Here is a 27,239-nt window from a genome sequence, read left to right on the forward strand (position 1 = left end):
ACCAGATGGAAGCAGCATTTTGAGTGCCCTCTAAGCCATGGGAATCTAACTGCGGCTGGCATGGAACCCACCTTAGGCCTGGCCATCATTAAATTCATGCTCTCATGTCACTCCTGTCTTATTCTCCTGCCCTCCTGTGTTCCAACCGATACCTGACCTCTCCCATTTCCAGCTAATGTGCTGACTCTTTTTTTTTTTTTTTAACTCAATCGAATTCTACCTCCGTGGATGACAATCATTGCTCTTTCTGTTTCTGTTCACCCTTAGACTGTCCTGCTCTTTCCTGCTCCACTGAGCTCCAGAGCCTAAAAAATATTATCATGGGGTCAACCTTCCACACTGAAAACAGATAACAGTTTATTCTTTATCCTAAAAGGGGATATCAAGAAACTGAGGACATAGGGAAACGTTCATGTAGCAGGAGGGTCTGAACAGAGAGCCACCGGCAGAGTAGACTAGGAGAGTGGGGAGGGTTTCCCGGCTGGTGGGACCAAGGGTAGAAAGACCAAGGTGGTTTTTGGCATGAAGATCCCTTAGGAAGATTGACAGCCACACGAGGAAGGAGTGCCTGGCGGGATATGCCAACAGAGGGAACGGAAAGAAGTCATTCAAAGGCCCGGATCAAAGGCTCACTGTTTTCTTAGTGGAGAATGAAGACTAAGACTAAGTCAGTGATGACTAAAGCAGGGACTGGGGTACCTGGGGAGAGAAAGGTAGGTGTCCATAGGTGAGTGAGTGGGGTCTGGTCTGATTTTAGGCGTTTGGAGTCAGAAATGACAGCCAGAAGTAAGGGGAGATGTGTAGCCATCTGTGCTGCCTATGGCATGGAATTTAGTGACAGACTTGGAGCCCGTTATTCTAAACCTAACAGTTGACAAAGCAGAGGTAAAAGCTTAGTGGAATATCAGGTGGTAACTAGAGGACAAACAGTCATCCAGGAGACCCAGCCTGGTTTCTTATCTAATGCCAGTTCTGTTTCCCCTGCTGACATAGGACTCCATCAGAAGTCAGATGCCCCCAGCATCCGTGTACTCATGCCCGCCCCCCGCCACGTGTTGGCCCATCACTATGTCCATCAAGTATGGTTGGCCTACTAGGGGCCAGAACAACAGCAGATGCTGTCGATATAATCAGAGGTTAGATACCGGTTAACAACCAGCATAGGACAGGCACCCACCAGTTAAGAGGGGCACATGCCGTGGCATTAGAGGACCATGAACCCTTTAGTTCTGGATCAAGGGTCCATGTGGTGGGAGAAGGCATATGGAATTGCAGTGGTGGAAGACACTCGGGGACTTGGGACAGCAGCCGCATACCAACCAACACCCACCCTGGTGGGCACCGGGTGAGTACAAGCCTGCACGCAAGCATGGAGAATTAAGCCCTGGCCTTTGCACCCATAGGGTCTCTGGTCCAGCCCTGCCCTGTCCAATATGGTAGGTTGTCACTAGCCAATGACACTATTGAAGTTTAATGAAAAACAAATACAAATGTTAAATTTAGTTCCTCCGTTGCATTAGCCATGTTTCAAGTGGTCAATGGCCATATGTGGCTTGTGGTCCCTGATACTACACAGCACAGAGAGAGAATATTCCTGTCACCACAGAAAGTTCTACTGGGCGACAGTGCACTAAAGAAAAAGATGCACATTAAATACATTTTTGCTCAAGGAACGAATTATAATTTTGATGCAGTAGCTAGTGGAACCTGACAGGAGACAGAGTCAAGGCAGGCTTCCACTGGCAGCTAAAAGGCATAGGAAATTACTCTGAGGCTGAAGTATTACCAATAACCCTATTCCACCAGCTTCCTGCAGCTTTCCTTTTGTTTGGCACACAGACCGGATAGGGACGTAAGAACTAGAATCCTACACAGAAGCTGGTTCCTGCACTAACCCCCCTGTATCCTGGACATTGGCCAATCTATGCTCAAAGAGCCCCAATGTAAATGGAACATTCTGGGGGGAAAAAAAAAAAAGGAAACAATGAAAGATAACCAGACTTTGGAAGCAGTGAATGAACATCGATTTTCTGAAGCTAATGGAACCATGAAAACCTTGAGTCAGACCAAAGTAAGACATCAGCCACGACACCAATACAGGCATGACGTTAGATAAGAGCAAATTCCAACTGCAGCCATTGCTCCCACAAAAATCCCCTGATGGACTGGAGCAGTTTCTTAACCCGCAACGTACCACACATGTTATTGGTGACGAGGGCACCAGGCCTGAGCATAAGGCCAACAGAGATGCCAGATCATGTTTTCCTGGTAACCAGGCAACCTCCCAGAACTCCATCTTTGTTCTGAGGGAAGTGACCTCTTGGCCCCGGAGGTTGATTGCCACTCACTGTACCAGAGAGGCTTTGATCACACGGAAAGCATCAAAATCTATTAGGCATACAGAGATTGGGCAGCCACTCTAATGTCCCCAATGAGGAGTTTTTCCATTTCTTCCTTTTTCACATGTTTTTAAATTATCAGATATCTGCACACTGGTTTGGAGCAGCAAATTAATATTTTTTTTTCTCTTTAGACTGCAATGTCGATATGGAAATACCATATCCAAAGACAAATTAACATGCATTCCTTACAACACTGTACTAATTATCTCGGGGACCAGTACCTCCCCTAGGTTAGAAACTTCAGCCCCAATTCAGGGTTGGAACATGCATTTCTTTCTGAGAAGCAATAATTTGTATGCTGTTGAGAAGGTAGAGACAAGGGTGGGAGGGTCACGTGTAATCTGAAAATCCAGGCTTGAAACCTTCTTTCCTCCATCCCTCCCCTGTTCCAGCACCACAAAGGTGGCTAGGAGGATACTGCTTGAAACAGAAAAAGCGGGAGTTACATGCCTATTTAACGGTAAACCCAATAGATCTGAACAGAATGCCCGCCAAACAGCCCCCGCCTTTACACTTACAAAATCTCACAATTTTCAGGAAATGCTGCAGTCTGAACTTCAAAGGCTTTACAAGACAGACGTAGCATGTAGGGAATTAGACGTAAAATTTCCTTTATTATTGGGAACAAAAGCTGTGGGTCTAATCTCCTGTGTGATACAAGCTTTAGCTGATCAGGGTTACACTCAGTCATTCTGATATAGCAAACAGCGAATACACCACCTCTTTTATTTCTTCCCATTCCCTCCTTCTTCTCTCCACTCGCATATGCAAATTCCACAGCGGTGGGGGAGTCATGCAATACCACTGAGGGCAAAAGAATTTCCTTTGATCAACCTCTCCTGGGCCTGGAGTCCCACAGCCGCCAATTCTACCTGCCCCTTTATTATATTTGATACATCAAATCATCCTCCACGACTCTCAGAAGCAGAATCCATTAAGAAATGGGGGTTTGAAAATTAATTTGGGGAATGTACAGAGGGATAGTGGATGGGGGGAGGGGGGTTCACACAGTGTGAGGGATATAAATGATAAACGTCTAAGTTTTGCTTTGCCTTGTGCACCTGAAACTAATAAAAAAAAAAATAATAATATAATAAGAGCTGAAAAAAAAATTTAACCAGCTTTCACATCATCTTTAGGACAAAACATTACAAATAAAGTAGTAATAAACAACAAAAAAAAACAAAACAAAAAAAAATTCTGAAACCTAGGAGGAGCTACGTCTTGAAAAAAATAAATATTTCCTTTAGTGAGCCTTTCCGAATTTTGATATTTGTTGTTGAATGATTACAGATTTATTCCTAAAGCAAGTTGTTCGCCGACCGAACTATTGGCAAGGAGAGCTATGTCAGAGATTGTATGGAGGTGCTGTGTACCATCGCTAATGCACGATATAAAATAAGAGTTGGGGAAATTGGACCCAATACTGCTGGCTTCACCGAAAATGAGGTCCTTATGCACGATGAGAAAGGCAGACGGCAGAAAGTGCTTACTTGCTAAAAACAAATGAAACGTCTAAAATGTACCCTAGGACGGAAACGTACCATAGTCCATCCTCAAGTACAGAATTTCGTTCTTGCAGTAATTTTTACATAGTAGCAACGCATTCTGGCTCAAAAGGCGCAAAATGAATTGTTCTTACAGGCCTCAAGAAATAAGTGTTCTCACCAACTGATCTGTTTCCTGGCATTTCTTGCTACTTTTCAGGGTCATGTGACTGAGAGAGGGGGACAAAAATGTCTCCTAGTGAGAAAAACTTAGGGAACAAGAGGAAAACAAAAGCACATTTAACCCCCAGCCAGTAACAGCACGGTTAACCCATCCACACTCACACATTTCAGATGTTCTTTGTGGTGGTGGGGGGCCGGGGAGGGGGGTTCTACCAGCAAGCCCTCCTCTCATCTCTGAATCCAATGGAATCTTACAGAAAAGAAAGACCCAGACAGGCAGCAAAGTGTTTGTGGGAACTTCAGGCTGGCAGAAAAGAGCTTTCCACCGTGAACACGATCAAAGAAATGGATGCATTTATGTAATGAATGTTCAAAAGCAGTCGGTACTTACTGAACACTGAGCCCGATCAAGGAAACTGTAAGTGCCACTTGCATGAGTTCTCTGAGCAGTTTCCTAGGAAAGAAGAGAGGGAAGCCTTTAGCATCGAGGAATGCATTCTGGAATTGTGTCTGCATCGTTTTTGTCAGAATAATCTCATGTTAACCGATAAAATAGGTTCTTGACCAGGCTGTGAATTTAACAATGAGTGGTGAAAATGACTAGCATCAAGTCTGTAAATATATTTTCATGGAATGCTTTTACACTCCGGTTGGGAAGATGTCCCTATTTTCTCTACTGCAGAAGAGGAAACTGAGGTTCCGACAGCTCAAGCAAGTCTGCCTGGAGGTGGAGGAGCCTGGATTTGAACTTGGGCTGAGGGATACCAAGTTTAGAACCACTCTGCTGTACAGTAAGACCTCACTTAACATTGTTAATAGGTTCTGCTACCTCAAGCGAAACAACATATAAGGAAACCAATTTTACCACAGGCGAGTTGATATAAACAAATTCCCACAGCATCTCATCAACATTATAACAGAATAACATTATTCGAAGACCTGCTGTACTCTTGTGTTACACAGTGAGCTCTTTGTCATAGGATAGGTACAAGGAAAGTCTGGAGGACAAGCTTTCAGAAATACTATTGTGGATTTTCCTGTCTAGAGCTAAGTGGAATGAAATCAACTCTAAATTTCCTTTTAAATCTAGAACTCCGAGATTCTGTAATGCCCAATCCTGTGACAGCTAAAGTTCATTTGCAATGAGTAAAATTGTGACAGAAGGTGCCCCACCAATAAGTTTCATACACGTGGCTATCGTCATCCAATCAGAAAGAGGAAGATTCATTTTCATTAATATTTAAATAAACCAAACATTGCCTGAACTGCAAATGACCATTATAATCTCATATAATACAGTGAGTTGGGGAGAGGTCAACACCCGAGAAAAGTCAAGATTCGGTAATAGACCTGAAAAATATAGATGGCGTCCTGTGCCCAAGACAGTTGACCCTGACCTGCTTCCTCCCTGGGACAAACGTAAGCAGCACAGATGGGACTGGTCTGCAGCATTCTAGAATCTCGATCGAGCGTTCTTTCAGTTACTCCCATAAAGGGGTGCTACAACTTATAACCCAACTCAACGCAATTCAAGTTTCAGAGCTTAATTATTATGTGTAGTTATCTATTTAGAAAATGTGTCCCCCCTTTCTCAACATGATGGACCTTTTTTGTTTTGGTTTGTTTTGTTTTAACTTCACATTTGTTGTATTCACTGGTGTTGATAAATTATAATGTCTGAGAACATCAAGTGGTTCCAAAATATTGGAAAGAGAGACCTCTGTCTGGAGAGGCCTGAGAGTGTACACAACTGCGAAGTGGTGAGGCTGGTAGTGACAGTGCTCATCCATCCACCCATCTATCCGTCCGTCCGTCCGTCCGTCCATCCGTCCGTCCATCCATCCATCCATCTACCCACCCACCCGTCCGTCCATCCGTCCATCCGTCCGTCCGTCCCTCCGTCCCTCCGTCCATCCGTCCGTCCGTCCGTCCACCCACCCACCCACTCATCCATCCACCCACCCACCCATCCATCCATCCATCCACCCACCCACCCACCCACCCATCCATTCCACTTATCCATGGCTCCACTACCTACTAGTTTTATGACCATGAACAAGTCACCTTTCTTTGTCTCGGATTCCTCATCGATAAAATGGAAATAAATATAATACCTACCTCAACAAATTGAGGTGAGTATTAAGGGTGAATATTTGTAAAGTACTTGACATTGTCCTTGGCACAAAGTCAATGCTGTTTAAAGGGGATTAGTTATTAGCCTTTTTCTATCCCAGGCACTGTCCCCGTGGTACCTACAGCTCAGTGGGGGAGACAAAGCATAGTCAGGGATGTGGGAGAGGCTTTGCCAAGGACGTGACAATAAAGCTGAAATTGTAAAGACAATAGAAGAATGTAACCAGGTGAGGAGAAAGAGCATGATTTGGGAAGAAAAGTTAGAACAGGTAGGAAATGAACAGTCAAATTATATGTTTATCTTCTATGAATTCTCTATAGAGAATTATCTGTGTTGTCGCTTTCTTCTTCTTCTTCTCGCCATCGTCATCATCATTGAAATACAGCAGCAGTAAGAGTTTATTGAATCCATCGTATATCATAGGTTTTGTCTTTAAATCTACACGCATCCTCTTATTTATTAAAACTGACAGCTCCTATAGTCAGAGTCGACCTTCTTACCTCCTGTTCTTCCCCCTTTCCAGTCCCTTCCTCCAACCCGATACCTGTTCACATACGCAAAGATAAAAGACACAGGCTGTCACACCTCCAATCCTTTGGTGACATCTTTCTTCCTGAACTGCCCATCACCTGGGCCAATCTGACCTCATTCTTCAAGTTGAACCCAAGTGTGACCTTCTCTCCGCAGCTTTCACTGACCCTTTCATTTCTGCTGGACTGAATTCTTTTCGGTGGCCTTTCATATATCCTTGCCTCCTAACAAGAATATATGCTCTCTCTAACCCATTGTAGACTCGGCCTGCCCAAGCTGTGAACTCCTGGGAGGTAAGGACAATGTTTTATTCAACTCAGTAGCCTTATCACCTGGCCCAGCACCCAGCCACTTAGCAGCTGCTCATGACACTGGGTAGCGTAAGAAGCATTCCTCGTTGACCTAAAGTGTTACAGCACCAAGGAAGGGCACGGAACTTCATTCCAGAAAGAGGCTTTCTCTGAGCATCATGGCCTGCTCTGACGCTCTCAAACTTGGTGTCCAGATGACAATGTTAATTTCATGTTCATATCAGCTTTACGTCCACACCCACACCTTTCTATCTGTTTTTAATCCAACCTGCAGTTGCCATGAATTTTAAACCTAGTCCCCTTTACGCTAATAAGAATCTGTCAAATCCTCCAGGTGGGTGGTTTTATAAAAACAAACCAAGGCTGAGAACCGTTGTTACAAGGTGGTAATGGAAACAGTCATTAGCAATGGCAGCAGACAGCATGAAAAATCAAAGATGTTTTCTAGAGTTCCAGAGGAGTGATGCAGTTAAAAAAAATAAATAAATAAAAATACTAAGGTCATCCTGAGTTTGCAATTCCTCTTGCAGATTCCCTGAAGAGCAATTTGCAACCAGGGGAAAACTTGGGCCCCAGTGGATTGGACGGAATTGTCACCATCCTGAGGCTGCTGGAGCTGAAAAAGCTGCAAGTGAAGGAAAGGCAGAAGGACAGGGAACAAAGTCAGGCAGAGTGGAGGGGAATGCTCACGCGGTCTATCCGAATGGATGCAGAAAATCACGCACCGATTACTTCCGAATCACTGAAGTCGATGACCCTGGGCCTGCAGGGTAAGTTTCTACCTCGGACTCGAAACAGGGCCGGCGACTGCAACAATTCTACTCTCACAGGCTCTGCCATGGGCAGCCGCACAGCTTTCCTCACACAGAGGACCGCAAGGGGCTGCTGAGATCTTCCCTGTCTCCAGGCTACACCTTTCTTCCCTCCACGGAGCTGGCAGAGCAGTCTTTACAGAATGTGAACGTGCCCATGTGACTTAACCGTTTAAGCCCTCTATCGATGGCTTCCCATTCTATGCAGGACAGAGCCAAGCCCTGTGACACAGCCTGTCATCCCACATGGCGTGGTTCTGCTCGCAGCTCCAGCCTTTTTTATTAGGGGGGTGGGCACCCCGTCCCTCTGGACTGCTGTACCAGCCCCAGTGACCTTCCAGTTCTGGGTCATACTTTACCCCCCACGAGCCACAGGGAAGCTGTATCAGCTGTGCCTTTGACCTGGGGATGGTCTTAACACTGTCACCTCACATTCATTCTTACTTCCTGCCGGAAACCCCTACTACTGGTCTCAGGAACCCACTATCTTTCCTTCATGGCACATATCACAGCTTTCATTAACCGTCAGTCACAGAGGATTTGATTGAAGTCTGCCTGTTTCACCAGTACGTTAGCTCCGCGAGGCCAGGGGCTGGCTCTGTGTGCTCACCGTGTTAATTCTAGCTCTGACCACACTGCCTGCAGAGGAGGCATTTGATAAACACTTGCTGAAGGAAGGAAATACGGAAGGGCGGGAGGAAGAGGGGACAGAAGGGAGGAAGGAAGAACAGGAGGGAGGACAGATAAGCTTACTCACCCCGTTGCTAACTTCAGACACACTTCAGGTGACTATGGAGCTCCTTTAAGAGTTATATTCCCCCAGCCCCCCCTGCAATTCCCTGTTCCTGGCCTAGTCACCCCAGAAACCATCTGTACGACACGGTCCTGGCTCCATTAGGGCTGTGTCGAGCGAGGATGAAACCCTATCTCCAACTTCTTCCAGGAATTTGGAAGGCACTGCGAAGTGTCCACGAGCTCCCACAACTGAGCAGTCGGCAAGGTAGAGTCACCGTTCCCTGCCACGTGTTCAGAGAAGGAGCGAGGAAGCCAGGCTTTGGAGCCAGAAGTATGGTGCAGAGAGCACAGGCAAGAGTGGAGGGACCGTGGAGAAGGGGAAGCTGCTGCAGGGGTAGGGGCCACCTTGTGACCTGCTCACGTGGTGATGCAAGATGGAGGTCCCTCAGGGGACGGAGCCTCTCCTGCCTCCCAGAGCTGAGACTCCTCCTGGGCTGTGTAATGAGTATCCCTCCCCTACTTTTTTTGAGCTACTCTGAGTGGGTTTCTGTTGCTCGCCAGGAAAAGAGCTACTAGTCAGACACTGGTCTGAAAGGTGGTACCTCACCCAGCTGGGGGAGGGGCGTCCTCTACCAGCCTTGCATTCAGAAAAGCCCGCTGTATTTGGACCACATCGATGATTGTGATGGGGGACACTCTCTCCAAGTGTCTCGGAGTTTCACTGTCCTTGAAAGGGGCCTGAAGCCACATCGGCACAGAATAAGGCAGCCAGTCCCATACGGACTCACCATGTGCCATTTGGCAATGGCGGAGTGTGGACAGACTGGCGCCGATCACACCTGCGATGGGAGGACAGCAAGCCAGGGTAGGACGTGCACTGCAGCCCCAAGGAAACCCAGTGACTCTCGGCCTGTAGCACAAGACTGCTGACCAGTGACCACTACTGCGGTTACGTGATGAGATCGGCTGCACTGGGCCAGGCGAATGACTGTGTGTCTGTGGATTTGCTACGGATTTAAGTCCCCTGAGCTCCAGACTCAGAATCAGCACGTCACCTCCCTGTAAGTGTGTGGCTTATTTTCTAAGGAGAGCGGTGGGCGAGCACGCCACGTCCCCCCGTGACCACACAGCGGCATTCCGCGCAGCAAGGATGGTTCGGGGCCTGTTAGTTGTTTTCCACGTCATCTGTTTCTGCATCCTACCCATTCCCACATCAGCTGCCAGTTTCTGGGTTGAGTATTTCCAAAATATCCCTCTTTTCTGCCCCTTGTATTTGGTCAATGTAAGTGACGGAGCGGAACAAGATCAAAATCCAAGAGCCAAGAGTTCTAAACGCAAACCGAATGGCCCACACTCTGGTTCCCCTGCCTGGTAAGCATGTACGTATCCTTCTTTGTCTGCCTGGGAAACATGGATGTATTTGTCCTCCTTGGGAAGCCCTTCCTGACCACTAGCTGACCTCCCCATGCACAGGGGAAGCCCCCATTTCCCCACACTCGGAATCCCATCAGTCCCTGAGCACTCACTTTGTCTCTATGTACTTGGTCAACAACAGTCTTTCCAATAAAGTCCGAGGGTCCTTTGCAAAATCTTGCCAAATAGGTAACACTATCCAGATAACCTATGACGGCAGAGCTGAGTCATACTAGTGGCCACCATCACCCCTGGCACATAGTAGGTTCCAGATTTTTCAGAAATCACGTAAGGTGTCTGAAAACGAAGAATGAATGGGGTTCTTCCCATCCTGATGACCTACAACCGTAGTTGCTACTCCAAGGCTTACATTTGACTGGTCATAGTGTTGAAATGCAATAAGCATCCACGAATCTGCCTGCTGCATTTAATTTGCCTGCACTCACCCACCCACCCAGCAAGGGTGTGGGTACAGGGCCTGTGATTCTCCACGGAAAGATTGTTCCCAGCCTCCCTCCCTATGGAAACCAACTTCTACTCGAAGCTCCGGGGAGTTTGGAGAAACTAACGATATTACACCCCACATGCCACCCTCCTCTGAGGTTTATTGTTGGTGTGTTTAATTTCCTGTCTTGGCCTTACAGGAGATTTCTAATGTTTGGGCTGTGGGGTATGTCCTGATTAAAAATAATCCTTCCAATTATGGGCTGGCATGAGCCTCCTGTCACACGCACTCTGCCACCAGCCTCTGCTTCCCTGTCAGCAATAATTGTGTCTGCACTGCCTAACTGTAAATGAAAACCCAGGGGCCACGTTTGGGTCCCTGGTTCCTGGGCCGCAACGGATCTTTTAATTTGCACTGTCTGTCAAAAAGACTCGGCTGTGCGTACTCCAAAGAAATCCTTAGACTCTCAGATTCAAGGCCAGAGAGAGCAAAGGTATCAAGGCCTTCTCGGTGATATTGTATTTGAACCCGCCAGAGACAACAGGGCGTATATGAGGCAACGAGGCTCTTGTTATTCTGCTCCAAACTTTAGCTAGACCCGCTATGAAAAGGGAAGCTGAACTCTAGGGAAATTTCAAGGTGTATTTATATTATTTTTTTCCACCAAGTACATAAGACAGGACATTGAATTCAAAGCATGTGATAGGAACTCTGTGAGAGGAAATATACACATGAGACCTGATTATTTCAATCTCTATAAAGGTAAAAGTTGCTGGGTATCGAGTGAGGGAAAAGAGGCATGTGCTGTGAGCTGGAAAACATCATCAAGTTCTGTGGAACCGGGGGGCAGGTGTCCCTATGGCTGGGCCCAGACTAGGCCCTTGAAATATGGCGTAGAGTCAAAAAAGTATCCCTTGGAGACCCACGCAGAGCGAAGGGGAGAGAGCACGCAGAGCTCGACACCCGGGTTCCACAGCGCAGGCTGGACTGTTATCCACTCCAGATGTCTGCTTACCCTCCTGCACTGAGGATGAGTGGGAGACACAGATGTGTCTTCCCAAGGAAGTGCCCCACGGGCCGAGCCTAGCTTCGGTGCGTTTCTGTGAATGACTGCATACGAGGACTGACAATTAAGTTCGTGAACTCGCTGCAACGATGTTGCTAACCTTTTTTGATATCAGAAGGATCATTCATTATGAATTTGTACCAACTGGGCAAACAGTGAGCCAAGTTTACTATTTGGAAGTGCTGAAAAGGCTGCGTGAAAAAGTGAGACGACCTGAACTTTTTGCCAACAATTCATGGCTCTTGCATCACGACAATACACAAGCTCACATGGCCCTGTCTGTGAGGGAGTTTTTAGCCAGTAAACAAACACCTGTATTGGAACATCCTCCCTACTCACCTGATCTGGCCCCCAGTGACTTCTTTCTTTACCTGAAGATAAAGGAAATAGTGAAAGGAAGACATTTTGATGACATTCAGGACATCAAGGGTAATACGATGACAGCTCTGATGGCCATTCCAGAAAAAGAGTTCCAACATTGCTTTGAAGGGTGAACTAGGCACTGGCGTCGGTGCATAGCTTCCCAAGGGGAGAACTTTGAAGGTGACCATAGTGATATTCAGCACTGAGATATGTGGTACTTTTTCTAGGACGAGTTCGCAAACTTAATTGTCAGACCTCCTATGTTTCAATGACTGAGTTGTCCAAGTCAAGACCCATTCCCGGCCACGCGGGCAGGCTGCTGACGCCCAGGCAGCTGTGCCCGGGAAGCCTTCCATCGGGATCAGACATCGGCAAACTATGGACCGAGGGCCAAATCCAACACAGGGTCTTGTACATAAAGTTTTACTGGGACACAGTCACGCTTCTTTACCTGTGTGCTACGTATGGCCGGGTTCCTGCTGCAACACGGCTGCGTAGTTATGACAGATTCCACAGCTCACAAACCCAGACACATGTACGACTTGGCCCTTTATAGAAAAAAAGATTGCTGTCCCTTGATACGAAGGCTGACAGAGATTCACATGGAAGTTCACACAGATCTAAATAAATAAGTAACAACTCTTGTGACCCAATACTGAGCATGAGCCTTGGACCAGGCGTTTACTTACAAAACCCCCTCCAGGCACAACATCTCTTATTTCCCTTTTCATGATGATGAGCTAGGCATTTAAGAATGTCAACTGTAATTGGAAAACAAATTACTTAATTAATTATTAATTTTTTTAAAAAGCATCTGAAAGAACTTGCCCCAGAGCTTAGCACTAGTTATCAGCAAAGCCAGGACCCAGATCCACTTCTGTGTGGCTCTCGAGTTCACACTTTCCACCAGTATCCGGTGTACCGATTGTTTTTTAAAAACATAGATGTTGTCTGGTTTGGCCTTTTGGGTGGGGCCTTGTGGCTCCGTTCTAGCGAGAAGGGAGGGGGTGAGTATCAGCTTCACATCTCAGTTTCCCTGAAATAGTTGCCTTTACCAGTCCCTCCACAAACCTAGAGAAGTCCACACTTCTACTCTTTAAAGGTGGGAGAGGGGGGACTTCCTGGGACCTGTGATGTTTCCTTAGAGGGACCAGGGGTCAGTGCCAAGTAAATCAGAGAAAGGGGAGATCCTTCATTCCTGCAGAATCTTAGATTGCATGATAAACGACTGGCGGAAATGGATCAACTCCTGGCTGATCACTGGAGTTGCACAAAATCGTCTGCAAGACGAAAGCGCTTCTTCCTGTCATAGACATGGCGAGTGAGTTCTATCCATCAAGAAAAATGAGGCTTCTCAGCAAATGTTCCTGAGTTCACGTGCACTGACTGCACCCAGATCCATCAGTGTCTGGAGCGGGCCTGGCACACACTTGGTATTAAGGAGATCAAAGGATTTCATCTGCGTAGAAACCACCCAACTCCTCACATAAAGAACTTAAGATGGAGAGAGAGGCCCGACCTCTGCAGAAATGTGACACAGGAAGCTCTGCTACTTCCAATGGAGGGAAATGACAACAGAGAGGGATCAGTGTCACCTGCAATCGCCAGGCTCCAGGAGCGGGACTTGAAGAGAAAGGTGCCCGTCCCACAATGGTTTGTCCCCCATGTGGTTTCAACTCTCAGCTCCAAGACCCCGTGCTTAGCAGAGCTTCCCGGGTCCTCCTGTGATAAATCCAGGGCGGGCTTGCTTTGGTCACCTTTATCTCGGCTATCACGACACAGCAGATATACCCATTTGATTAGCATCTGCCTCTCCTGCTAGAATAAAGCCCCCATGAGGACTCGGACCTTGAGGGTTTTGTTTCCCCCACCAAGTGCTTTGCACCTAACATGATATCCGGAATAACAGTTGTGCCGAATGGAGGAATGGATGCGTAAATAGTTCTTGAATGAAACTCTAGGCCCCGGCATCCAAAGGGTCTCAATCTGTGACCCAGGTGTTCTTCACTACCCACCCTGCTCTGTAAGCTCTTTCTTTATGCCCAACGTCCCCATCTACCAGCTTTGTATAGGTCAGTGAGAGGACAGATCGCAGTATCTGCAGAGACAAATTTATATGTGAAGGAAGCACTTTGACTTTGGGAGTTGACCCACCTGGGTACAGGTCCTGGTTTCAACACTTTCCGGCTCTTTGACCCTGACTGGACTGCGTTATATCTCTGGGCCTCAGACACAAACGGTGGAAATGAAAATTATTCTTAGCAGATTCTTACCACAATTAAATGGGACAACACGGTAAATGGGCTTAGAGTATGACAACCATGGGAGTTCACAGAGCTGTACCTACTTTAACCATATTTACATCCTCCTCCTACGCGGAAGACAATCTTAAGAAACAAGGACCATAAGGTGAAATAGGACCATTTGCGACAATATGGATGGATCTTGCGATTATAATGCTGAGCGAAATAAGTCAGACAGAAAAAGTTGAGAACCGTATGATTTCACTGATATGTGGTATAAAAAACTGAAAACAACAAAAGAACAAGACAAACCAAATGAGAAACAGAAACTCATAGACACAGACAATACTTTAGTGGTTACCAGAGGGTAAGGGGGGTGGTTGGGAGATGAGGGTAAAGGGGATCAAACATATGGTGATGGAAGGAGAACTGACTCTGGGTGGTGAACACACAATGGGATTTATAGATGATGTAATACAGAATTGTACACCTGAAATCTATGTAACTTTACTAACCATTGTCACGCCAATAAAATTTAATAATAAAATAAACAAGGAAAAGTGATGGAAAATATTGTCATTTAAAGGAACTCAGTAAATATCTATTTGGGACAGATACAGATGTACATACATATGTATTTATAAAAACAGTAACAATAACAGGGGAATAATAATAATAACAATAATCAGCCAGCACTTCCTCGGTGCCGTACAGTGTGATCAACAATTTGCACGCAGCGTTTCACTGAATTCTCATTGAATCCCTATGCTGTGGGTATCATTACCTCTAATTTCCTAATGAAGCATGATACTCAGAGAGGTTAAGTATTTGTGCAAGTTCCTACAGAGACACTAGCACTGTTCCCAGCCCCTGGACTCCCCTTATTGGGCATAGGACCCCAGGGGAAAATTCTCAAAAAGAATATTCCCATCCCAGGTAGACATCACGTGCTTATGACTGCCCAGAAAACAGCCTGGGGTGACCTATCAATGTGCTTTTACAAGCGATGAGCTTGGATGTGTCACGACGCCATCATCAGCTCTCACACACAGAGGAAGCTTCTATACAATGGATCGTCTTTTCCCAAGCAATTCCCTTTGGCTATTATCCATCATCTCACTACTTCTCTTGATCTTTGTCGTTGGAGAGAGAAATTGTGCAGGTATGAGTGATAGGTTTACAAAGGGAGGCCTCTCACACATAGTGATTCTAAATAACAGTCTCTTCCCCTGAACATCAAGCACTGTTCCCATCCCCTGGACTCCCCTTATCGGGCATAGGGCACCAGGGGAAAATCCTCCCCACGATTCTAACTGTCCTCCTTCCATGACACCTGGTAGGTTGGGGAGCTCAACCAAGCAGTTTCTGAAGTGAAATGGAGAATGGATACAGCAATCAGAATGTTGGCAAGAGGTTGAGATACAGGCAGATTTATTGAGCTGGGATACAAAGCACATCATTGGGAATGCATGATGCTTTTGTTCATTAATCATCTTTTACTTTGAATCTATTTCTCAATGAAAAGTAGCTTTCCATTTCTATTACCAAGATGAATGTGTCAACAATACACCACAGCATAAACCAGACTGCAGTGGAGAAGGGAAAAAAAAGAGACAAACAATAAAAACAAAAGGAAAGACAAAAATAAAAACCCTCAGTACATACTATGATATATTTGTTCAGATTACTGCTTTATTTACACCACTGAGAACACTTTGTTTTTGAGTTTCATAACTCATTGCTCTATAAAACAAAGGAAACTAGCTAGGAGCACCCACTGCAACATGAAGGAAAAAAACATACCATAAAGAAAACCCATCCTCTACCCCGTAAGTTTCAACTTAAAATAAAAAAAAGCTATTTAATATGTGTTGGACTCCAGAGTACCTTATTACCTTATTTAATTCAGACCAGGAAGCTGTCTCAGAATAAAAATGGCACTCAAGTGATAGGAACTAAGCTAGGAAATGTGGACATCCCATTTTCTTCAGAGAGATAATCAGCTTATCAGAATTCATTTCAACCTAAGAAAGGTCTCCTATATACACAATGGAATACTATTCGGCGGTAAGAAAAGATGAAATAGGACCATTTGTGACAACATGGATGGATCTTGAGATTAAAATGCTGAGCGAAATAAGTCAGACAGAAAAAGTAGAGAACCCTATGATTTCACTGATATGTGGTATATAAAACTGAAAACAATAGAACAAGACAAACAAATGAAGGAACAAAAACTCGTAGACATAGACAATAGTTTAGGGGTTACCAGAGGGTAAGGAGGGTGGGGGCCTCTAGAAGTGGGTAAATGGGGTCTAATATATGGTGATGGAAAGAGAACAGACTCTGGGTGGTGAACACATAATGTGAGATATAGCTAATGTATTACGGAATTGTACACCTGAAATCTATGTAACTTTACTAACAATTGTCGCCCCAATAAACTTTAATTAAAAAAAAAAATAAAGATCTCATGACTACACTGAAAATTCAAGCCGGCCTCATCATCTCATGAATGTAATCTCAAAGAAACGGTAAAACTGTCAAGGCAAACTTGGTGCCTTGTATATCTTTATGTATAAGAACCATAAGTATCAGATCACGACAGAAATACTGTGGCTGCGTCTGCTCCCAAGCACGGGAGAGATCTCTGTATAAAACACATGCAGGTCCTTTGCCAATCAAACCATTATTTTTTTTCCCCTGAGTCACGGAGGGTAGTTGTCAAAGACGCATTGCTGCACATTTTACATCTAAAAATTGAGTATTCTGCAAAATAGGAGGCTTTAAAAAATGGTTTCCTAAATTAGTCCCTGACAGGGGTATGGGTTTTAAGCCCATTCTTGCTGTCAACTAGCTGTTTGGCCTTGCTTAGGTGACTCGACTCTCTCTGAACCTCAGTTTGCTTGTTTGCACAGAAAGGGGCGGTCCCTTTCTGTTTCAAACTGCTCTTTTCTTTTAATTCCTCCAGATGAACTAAGTCACGTGCATTCTCAAAAGAACGAAAATCAATGACAGCAATAGCCATAGATACCCTGAAAATATGTATGCAAGTCTCCACAAGAGTCAAGACCAAGAATACAGTGTGTGCCTCTTGGGAGAAAACTGCTCCCAACCTTTTCCCGTTTCAAAAAAGAAAAAAATAGGGGTGGCCGGTTAGCTCAGTTGGTTAGAGTGTGGTGCTAATAACACCGAGATTGCCGGTGCGATCCCCGCATGGGCCACTGTGAGCTGTGCCCTCCTTAAATAAATAAATAAAAATAAAGTGAGGAAAAAAAGAAAGAAAAAATAAATCAACAAAAATAGAGAAAACCCATTTAGGCAGAAGAGAATATCTAATTTTAAAAGAAACACAATGAGTCTCAGGATAGAAAATTGCCCATAGTCAGGTCGTCATGTTCAGCAAAGAACCACCAAGCCATTTGGTCCAATGTTCCAGAACAAAAAAGACAATGAGGTGAAGGAAAGATAGCTGGGCAGACAGGTGGATCGATACAGCATTCAACATCTCCATGTGGGAGAAAGGAAAATCATAAAACTACACCAAAGTCATGAAAAGTTTGGGAAATGTGCTAAGGGCCACATCCGGCAACTATCAAAGTTACGTTTAATGTCGGACCTCATCCGAACTTGTTTTGGTTGCTATTTTCTTTACAACATGATTTCTAGTACGTGATAAATATTATAGATGCAGCCACAAGAAATACAGGAAGTTTTGAGGAAAAAAAAATTTGCTTCCCCAGTGTTGTCATGAGAAGCAATAACACAGAATGGTAAGGAATCAAGACCGACCATATTTCCCCCAAAATAAGACCTAGCTGGACAATCAGCTCTAATGCGTCTTTTGGAGCAAAAATTAATATAAGACCCGGTCTTATTTTACTATAAGACCGGGTATAATATAACATAATACCGGATCTTATATTGATTTTTGCTCCAAAAGACGCATTAGAGCTGATTGTCCAGCTAGGTCTTATTTTCAGGGAAACATGGGATAGTCAGCAAAACCTGGTTCTGGTTTTTTCTGTGCTTGATGATGGGACACTTGTGGACCTCTCTGAACCTTAGCATCTTCCTCTGGCCAGTGGCTAGCAGTCTCTACATACCAGGATGGCTCTGAGAATTAAATGAAATAATGCATGTGAAATGCTTAACCAAAGGCTTACACATACGTCTTTGATAAAGTTTAGAACTTCCATGATGCGAAGATCATGGTTTGGTCTCAGATGGAGTAGGCACTGGAATTTCTAGAGCAGTTACTAAATTCCAGACACTGTCCTAAACATTATAATATTTTTTTCATTACAGAATCTTCACAACAACATGGTGAGTTACGTTTACTCACTTCTTCGGGACCTAGGTCTCACGATGCTCCAACTTACCTTAAAATGCTTCAACCTTTCACAAAAATGATATAAACATCTATTAATAAAGGTACTTACTTTAATAGGATCAATGGCATTTCATAAGAAAATAGTCCTTAATCCTAAAGCAAACTCCTACCCAAGCAATTGAAAAAAAAATTAACTTAATTTCCACCATGGTCTACAGCCTTCGATACCATGGGACACCCATCAAAAATATCGAGTTCATGTATATGAAACTCTGAGTTTCCACATGGATTTGGAGTCTGGATGTGCATGCTTTCTTTCAGATTTGACATATGCAGGTATCTTAAATAAGTAAGTCTACAACTTAAAGCAGGAAAAGGAAAAAAAAATCTGCATTCCAGAGTTCCCAGGTTCTATTTCTAATCCTCAAGGATTTTTTCAATGACAGTTCAGAGGAAGTCAATGTTTTTAAAAGGAACATAGTGTGCGTTACTTTCGTTCACTCTAATGGGTGCATCTACTCATTAATCCACGCGGCACTTTTGGAGCTCCCACTTTGTGAAAACCATCAAAGCATCATGCCAGGTACCATTCGGGATTCAGAGATGAATGCAACACTCCATTTTCTAAACGAGCTCACATTAATAAGAGTTGATACAAAGCAACAGTCAAACCAGGTTCCAAGCAGAGACACTGAGGGGACACATTCTGACTTGGGGGAGGGGTGGTGACAGCGGAAACATATGATTAAAGCGACAACTGAGATGATTCATGGAGAATAATTAGGTTTTGTTTGTTCAACAGTCAGAGGAGGAGGGCATGAAGAATTGGACAAATTGCCACTTAAAGAAAGACTATGGCTAACCAGGTAGAGGCACGAGACTCCATGGCGTATTGGAGAACCCTGAGCAGTCTTTGGGACCGATCCTGGAAAGACGAGACCTGGAAAGAGGGCTTCACGGGCCATCCCTCGTAACAGCACCCAGGTGAGGCACTTCCAATGTGCCAGGCACTGTGATTAATGCTTTGCAGACACTAACCAAGAGCTGAGCCTGTTTAATAACTCTGTGAGGTAGGTCTTTTCAATGCCAGCTTTACAGCTGAGGAAACGGGTCTCAGAGAAACTGGTGGCTGAAAGCCACTTGGGTAATATGAAGCAGAGCCATGACCTTAACCAAGACCCATCAGACTGCAAAGGCCATGAGCCGCTATAAATAACTGAGTGCGCACTTTGACCGGCAGTCATTAAGGATCCACAAAGGATGTCAGAGGAAAGATATGACATGTTCTGACCTGCATTTTAGGAGAATAATTGGCCATAGGGCAGAGAATGGACTAGAGGTGAGAGAGGTGATGGAGGCTCAGGGGGCTACTACTGAAAAATGCAGTCTCTGAGGCCACTTCATCTGGTGGCTTATTTGCACTTCACCGTTTGCTGGCTTTGTGACTCTGGGCAAGTCAGCTCAACCTCTCCAAGCCTCAATTTCTATATCTGTGATTCGGGAATCACAGTAATACCACTCATTTCAAGAGGGTTGTTTTGAGGAACACACAAATTAATGTAGAGTTTTTAGATCTGCCTGGGTGATCGTAGCCACTTAACAATGACATTAGTCAGTCAGTCAGTCAGTCAGCCGTCAGTCAGTCAGTCAGTCAGTCAGTCAGTTCATCATCTCCAGAGGAAGATAGCCCTGAAGAGTAAAAAGAGGAAATGGGTCAGCCCATTCAGATGAGCCCGTGGAAGTATCAAACGCTTCAGACACTTGCATTTTCTTTTTCTGGTTGTTACTCTTCAGCTTGACCCTCCCTTTTGAAGCCATCACCCCAGATGCCCTGGCCCACACTGTGTTCACTCCAAATCAAACTGTGTGTTACAACAGACTCTTGTTACCTGGGCACAAAGACAGGGGTGCCACAGATGAAGACCAAGCCAATGGGCCCAGGTCCCCCTATTGTTTTCCACCCACTGCTCCAAGGCTGCCCTGTGCCCTCCCAGGGCAACCCTTTGGGCTCTTAAGCTCCAACTTAACTATGTGTGGAATGCCAGGTCATCCATGAACCAAAACAGGCTGGAATTCCAAATTCTCCGTGAACTCCCAAAGGACAAGGTGATCCATTTATAATACATATCAGACTGCACCCCACAAACATGTGAATGCGCCACCATGTTTCATTTCAATGGCTCGCCTTTGGGAAACTCTCTAGCGATGGCCTGTAGTTCCTGAACCCTGCGTGGCCCATGAACACTAAGCATATTTTTACTTTTTAATAAGCACTCCTGCCAACCCAGGAGGAAAGTCTCAGGGAATCACATGTGTGTACTGAGGTAACTGAACCCACTAAGATCTGTTTAGCGAGGGGCCAAGTTCCAGACACTTTGCAGTTGCATTCAATGTGACTTGAAAAGGAATTATCAGGCCTGAACAGCTGTCACACTCTGATTATTCTGCAAACCCTGAAGACAAAACCCAAATGTGTCAAATAACTTGTTTTCTACATCTAAGGGATGCACTGTTTACCTGGGGTGCAGAATGGGAGGTACCTGGGGGGCTCAGAGTGATCGGGGCATGAGTGACATCAGTTCCATCAGTGTGATGGAAACTATGGGACCATCTAGCAACGGCACATAGTGAGCACACCATGCAGAATTGCGTAGTAAACAGTAATTTAATCATTTTCATGTTACAGATGAGGAAACCGAGACTCAGAGAAGTCCTATAATATGCCCCAGGTCACCATAATGGCAAGTCACCAGTAAGTGGTGAGGGTGGGATTTAAGCCACCATCCGACAGCAGATCCACGGGTGTTCCCACTACGCCCTCTTAGTGGTCACCCACTTCTGGGCTTCCTCTCGGCAGGAAGATCTAACCACTAAACATTCAGTGCCATGCAGTGTACTAAATGTTCTTAACATATCACCCCATCCCCTAATGCAATCACCACAGTAATCTATGAGGCAGGAACTGCTTTCATACCCATTGACCAGATATGCAAAGTGAGGCTTTGAGGGAAAAGGTTACCCAGGTTTTAGTGATAAAGCCAGCAGTCTGCTTTCCAGGGCCAAACTTTTACCCTCTTTCTTATTCGAATACCTAGCACCACACTAGGCACCAAGGTAACAACCAGTGTTTGTTGAACAGATGAGTATAGGAAAGCCAAGACCTGTGGATGGGATGGATCTCTGGGGAGCCTGTGTCCATGGCATCTGGCAATGGTGCCCAACACACAGTACCCCGTTTCCCTGAAAATAAGACCTAGTCGGACAATCAGTTCTAATGCATCTTTTGGAGCAAAAATTAATGTAAGACCCAGTATTATATTATATTATATTATATTATATTATATTATATTATATTATATTATATTATATTATATTAAGACCGGGACTTATACTAATTTTTGCTCCAAAAGACGCATTAGAGCTGATTGTCCAGCTAGGTCTTATTTTCAGGGAAACACGGTAGGTGCTCCGTACACGTCCATGTGAAAAATGACTGCTGCTATGGCTAAATGCATGCAGACCCAGGGCTCTGGTTCCTTCGCAGGAGAGGGAAAGATGTTGCTTGATGATTATCTCCTAAGCCTTTTCATTCCATTCCTGCCCTCATGATAACCATATAGAAATGTGCAAACAAAATGGCTATGTTACATCTGGGGTCCTGCTGGATTCGCTTGTGGCCCAGGGGACGTTATCGGCGCCAAGAATCGTAATCCTTCACTCCCTATCTCTTTGCAAACAAAACTGACAAAACACTCCCAGGGCTCTCTGAAGTAACCTTCACATTTGTGAACCGCCAGCTCTACACGCTTTCCTCCTGAGTGAACGTCCCTGTCCCCTCCTCAGCGCAGGAAAGAGGCCAGCTGCAGGTAACGGCACCTTCAGCATCACACACTGTATCAGCAGCTTCACCCCAGGAATCTGACACGTGTGAAATGAGACCGCTTATCAATAAAGAGAAGGCCCGGCAGCTTTCAGGGATGTGGAAGGGGCCTGCTGCTTGCTGCAAATCTCTCACCAGTGCATTGGAGTTTGACACTTAATATTCAAACCCAACTACAGGCTATGTACTCAGAGGATAAAACTCAGTAATAGCGCACGGATCCATGGGCTGACGGGCTGAGCATACAAACCTCCAGTGTAAAGAGTCACTTAAGAGCTTTGTGCCACAAATGGATCTGGGGGAGAGGGGGAGAGTGGGAGAGAGGGAGGGAGGGAGGCAGGGAAGAGAAGAGAAGGGAAGGGAAGGGAAGGGAAGGGAAGGGAAGGGAAGGGAAGGGAAGGGAAGGGAAGGAAGGGAAGAAGAGAGAAGAGAGAAGAGAGAAGAGAGAAGAGAGAAGAGAGAAGAAAGCAGGTCATGGTGAAAACAAGCCGAAATCAGCATGAAAACCCCCAAGTACATCACCCAGCAATTTGATGGTGGTGGTGGTAGTTGGGGGTAGGGAAGAAACTAACTAAACAGATATGTATCTTGATTATCACTCTGGCTCCTAAAATGATAGGGAATTACTTTACAAGAGAGCACAAGAGCTCATCCTTCTGTTTAAATTCATTGTGTTGACGCTAGTGATTTTCCCCATCAGGGACTCAAAATAAGAGGAGCATTTCTGGAAATACACATCATAATAGAGAGATAGCCAAAAGGACAATCTGCTGTTTATGTGCCAATTGCCAAAACACAATTTTTCCAAATATGTATTAACCTAAGACTCCCCCACTCGGTCTGGCTAATTTGATCGCCTCTACAGCATCTCATCGAGGGCTTAGCCACAAGTAAGTACTTAAATAATTGCAGGTAGATTTGAGTTAGCTGACAAGCAGGCATATTTGTGTTTCGTTTTGCCTGTTTATGGAGATTCTGAGCAAAGCCTGCTTGGTCTTCATCAGAGACCACGAGCAGAAATCCAGGGATCTAAATGGCCCACGTGTTTGAACCACTCATTTAAAAACCACCCTTTAAAAATCAACATTACGTGTCTATAATTGACTCTTAATAAACCAAAATATCCAACCATAGGGAGACCATCTTTCTCCCTGGCAAAAATCCAATGAGCTGAGTAGCGGATGGTTCCACGAGAAAGGCTGCTGTCCCCAGTCCCCACGCAGCCCTACTGCTGCTCCACTCACATACATCACCTGTTTGGAACACCTGTAGGCATCTGAGTTTTCGACGTCTGGTTGAACGAGTTAGAGTGAAAGGAAAACATATCTTTTTATTCACTGAAATGTTTTTCCTTTCACCTTGGAGTAAAAAGCCACTCAAGTCCTCCCCCACCCCCCGAATTCTGAGATGATACAAACCCATGCAGGCCCATTAGCCACAAAAGAGAATGAAAGTTATCTCCCACATAGTCCCTGGTGTGTCTCACTTCCCCCGGTATCTGAGGGTTTACTCATCCTATTTCCTTTGGCTGGAATCCCCTTTCTTGAGCCTCTGTACAGGAATTGCATGTTCATGGTCCAGCTCAAGCATCATTTTCCAAGCAGAGTCGCCCCCCCGCCCCCAGCCATGTAGGCCAAACCTGCCTCTTCTCACTTGAGTTTCCATTCCCCTGTATCACTCGGTATGCCTCCACTGAGCTAAACCAAGATACAGTGTATCTAGTGATCTCAGTTATTATATTTATTGCTTGTCTCTCTCCAAACCTAGACTGTAGGTTTCCTGAAGGGAGGAAATCATCCGACTTGGCTCTTTACCAAAGGACCTGGCCAACAGGAAACGAATGTTTAATGACTGAATTGCCAACAAATACTCAAAGCAGAAAGTGATGTGTGCAGATAGAGCGATAAAAGCGAGAGCTTAAATCTTGTTGGGGAGAGTCAAAAGCAGTTTCATGGGAGATGTAAGTTTTGAGCGGCGGTCTGGTTTGGTAGCTAAGAAAGCCCGAGTGTCTGGGTTTAAATCCCAAACCCAATACCTCCTACCTGTGAGATTTGGTGAAAGTCATTTCACATCTCTGGGTCTCACTCTCCCCGTCTGCAAAATGAAACCATTAACACGTTGCGTACGGATCACGAGAATCTTCACGAGGGATTTAAACCGCCGTACGCAACGTGTTAATATTGACTGCTAAATAGGGTGTTATGAAAAGGAACAATTCTACTTATCTAAAGTACATAGAAAATGTATAGAGATAGTAGCAATTGCTATCTGGGCCGGGCTATGACGAGTACATACGATTTGGAGCTGCCGGGGCGGGCATGCCCCAGGTGAGGCACACAGCAAAAAGTCAAGGAAGGAAGGGACGGGTAGGCCCCCACAGCCAACCACGCTATAACCTTCAGTGTGTCACTGTGTGTAGCAGAGAACAGGTTGAAACAGGCTGGGGCCAGATCAAACAGGACTTTGAATGTCAGTCTAGAATTTTTTGAACAGTATTTTGTAAGGAGAGAACTGGAGAGCTTGGGGCGGCAGCTCCCAGGCTGAGTTTTAGTGAACTATTTATGTCAGGCAATGCTTTTCATCCTCCAGACTGGAGAACAACAAAGCTGGCGAAAGGGCACTTGGAAGTCACGAAACACAGAGAGGTCAGTGACATTCTCACAATGTACAAATAAGATTCTTCTTCTGGAAAAGGCAAAACTCACTGACTACAGGCATTTCCTGGACTGAATAAAAGCCGACAATGTGAGGTCCCCTCTCCTGCCCATTTTGTGGTTTTCTTTGGGACAGTATCTAAAACTCTACAAGACAAAACAGGACTTACGGTCAGTAGGAACACAGCACTGAGTAGGCTGGTCTTCATGTTTGCGTGTGTCTGTTCGACATTGGCTTATGGAGCAATTTTAACTTCTTGGTAAGTTCTGTCTCCCCCCAAAATGCACATGTAATTAGATTTTCCTTTAAAAAAAAATCTGTGGAACTGTTTCTGCAATGAAAAGCCATTGGAAGTATTTCCACTCTAGTGTTCTATGTGAGACTTCATCAGAAAAAAATGACAATTTCCTTATTAATTGCACCTTCCTTAGCTGAATACCACAGTCCAAATGCACCATAAGATTCACTAACAATGGTCGTAAAGAAAAAGACATTTTTTTAGCTTGTACAGTAGAGATCGGAATTGGGCATACAAGTACACGTACACACACACACACACACACACACACACACACACACACGCACTCCAAGATGAAGTCTATAAGTTGTAGGAGATCCTAACAAGTGAAAAAAGAAAGGGAGGGAATGGGAAGAGAACAAAATCACATCCCTGTAGCTTCTGCCACCTCCTGTGATCTCATCCTGCCAAGCAAACGCATGACCCTCATCTAGAAGAATAAGTTTCCCATGTATTCTGGAATGGAGAGTATAATGTCCCTCATTGCAATAGTACATTTTACACAACAATGCAAACTCCTCCATCATCACCGAAAACACCTTCCGTATTAACTGAGCACCTAATAGGTCCTGAATGTTTGGGGACAATAAGAAAACTTCTAAGTTGTACCTTTTCTTTTGTCTTCCCATTCCACATGTTTTCCATCCTGAAATGATTGCTGTTCATCATTACAGTCCATGCTGGGTCTCATCACACACGTGACTAATTATTACTTTCAAACAATGCAGCAGAATTCATGAAAAGGCAGTTCTTAAATGCGAGAATCCAAGCTACATGTCTCTCCTTTATCTAAAAATGCGGTGGCCACAATTTTTCTGCATTTCTAAACCTCTCCCCCTCATTTTGCTTAAAAGCATTGGTTATCTCATATGATCTTGTTGCCCCATATCTCCATCCCCCCATCATCAAGCTGTTATAGTTCCAATTCATTTTCAACCATCAAAGGTATTCAAATCTCCCTGTCTTGCCTGCTTTCTACACTGCTTTTTGGAATCATTATTCTCTTATTGTGGACCGATTCCTCCTCTCCTCATTCAGTTCGCTCTCTTTACCGATGAATTCAAATCCTTCCTACATTCAGAAGACGGTTGCATTATTTTTGTCCCTTCAAATTGCCTGGGAAGGTATTTCTCCCCAGGATTCATCTGTCCCTACCTTTCCATTCTATTCATAGAATTCTTATTCATTGCATCCTCTTGTCCGGTAGCTATGTTTTGAGTCAAAATGAGTATTGCTTGTGGATGAGACGCATGCTGGACAAGGCTTGGCATACTAGAAGATGGACAGATGCTCAATTAAAATGGCATAAGAGAGTAGCATTCTAGCAATTTCCAATGAACAGCTATAATTCTGTAACACGAGCATTAGCAGGCCCCTGAATGTCGTTCTTCCTCCCACTGCTGTGATTAAAATGGGAGCTGATTAGAATGGTGCCAGCTAGCATCCAAGTTAGAATGAGTGACTTCCTCACTTGCTATTGATTATGCAAAATGTACGCTGCTGAGGTTTTATTCTTCGCAGCCCCAATCCAGAGGTAGGAGGCCAACTTACTCCATCAACCTATATCCACCCTCCCCAACAAATCAATGAAATGATACCTCTGTGACATCTGCAAAGAAAAATTCTATTGTTCAGAAATTATCCAATTGCATAATTTGAAGGAAAGATCACCCTCATTATGAAACAGATCAGTACATGTCTTTATTATTCTAAAAATAACCCCCCCCCAAAAAAGTTACTCTATAACATGTGCACAAATAAAGGGCACACTTGGTAAAGATGATAAAAACTCATTCTTTTCAAAGTCTGGACCCACATGTAATGACTACGTACTTACCTTTCTCGTGCTACTGGAAGCTAAAGAGATTGGTTCTGTACCTTCCTGGGGTGACAGATTATTAACGAGAAGCATTACCTTGAAAACGAATGTCCAAGAATTGCTGATGGT

At 44.7% G+C, this 27,239-nt stretch overlaps 1 protein-coding gene across 29 annotated transcripts in view; it reads right to left on the reverse strand.

Moving 5' to 3' along the window:
* Window positions 1-27,239, reverse strand: part of RBFOX1 (RNA binding fox-1 homolog 1) — a 1,997,160-nt gene that overhangs the window by 1,160,427 nt on the left and 809,494 nt on the right. For all 29 annotated transcript variants that reach the window (XM_074323048.1, XM_074323033.1, XM_074323028.1 and 26 more), the window contains one exon: window positions 4,464-4,526. In XM_074323048.1, coding sequence (XP_074179149.1) covers window positions 4,464-4,526 — 63 coding nt within the window. The remainder of the gene's footprint in view (window positions 1-4,463; window positions 4,527-27,239) is intronic.

The sequence above is a fragment of the Rhinolophus sinicus genome, linkage group LG18 (genome assembly GCF_036562045.2).
Source record: "Rhinolophus sinicus isolate RSC01 linkage group LG18, ASM3656204v1, whole genome shotgun sequence".
Lineage (NCBI taxonomy): Eukaryota > Metazoa > Chordata > Mammalia > Chiroptera > Rhinolophidae > Rhinolophus > Rhinolophus sinicus.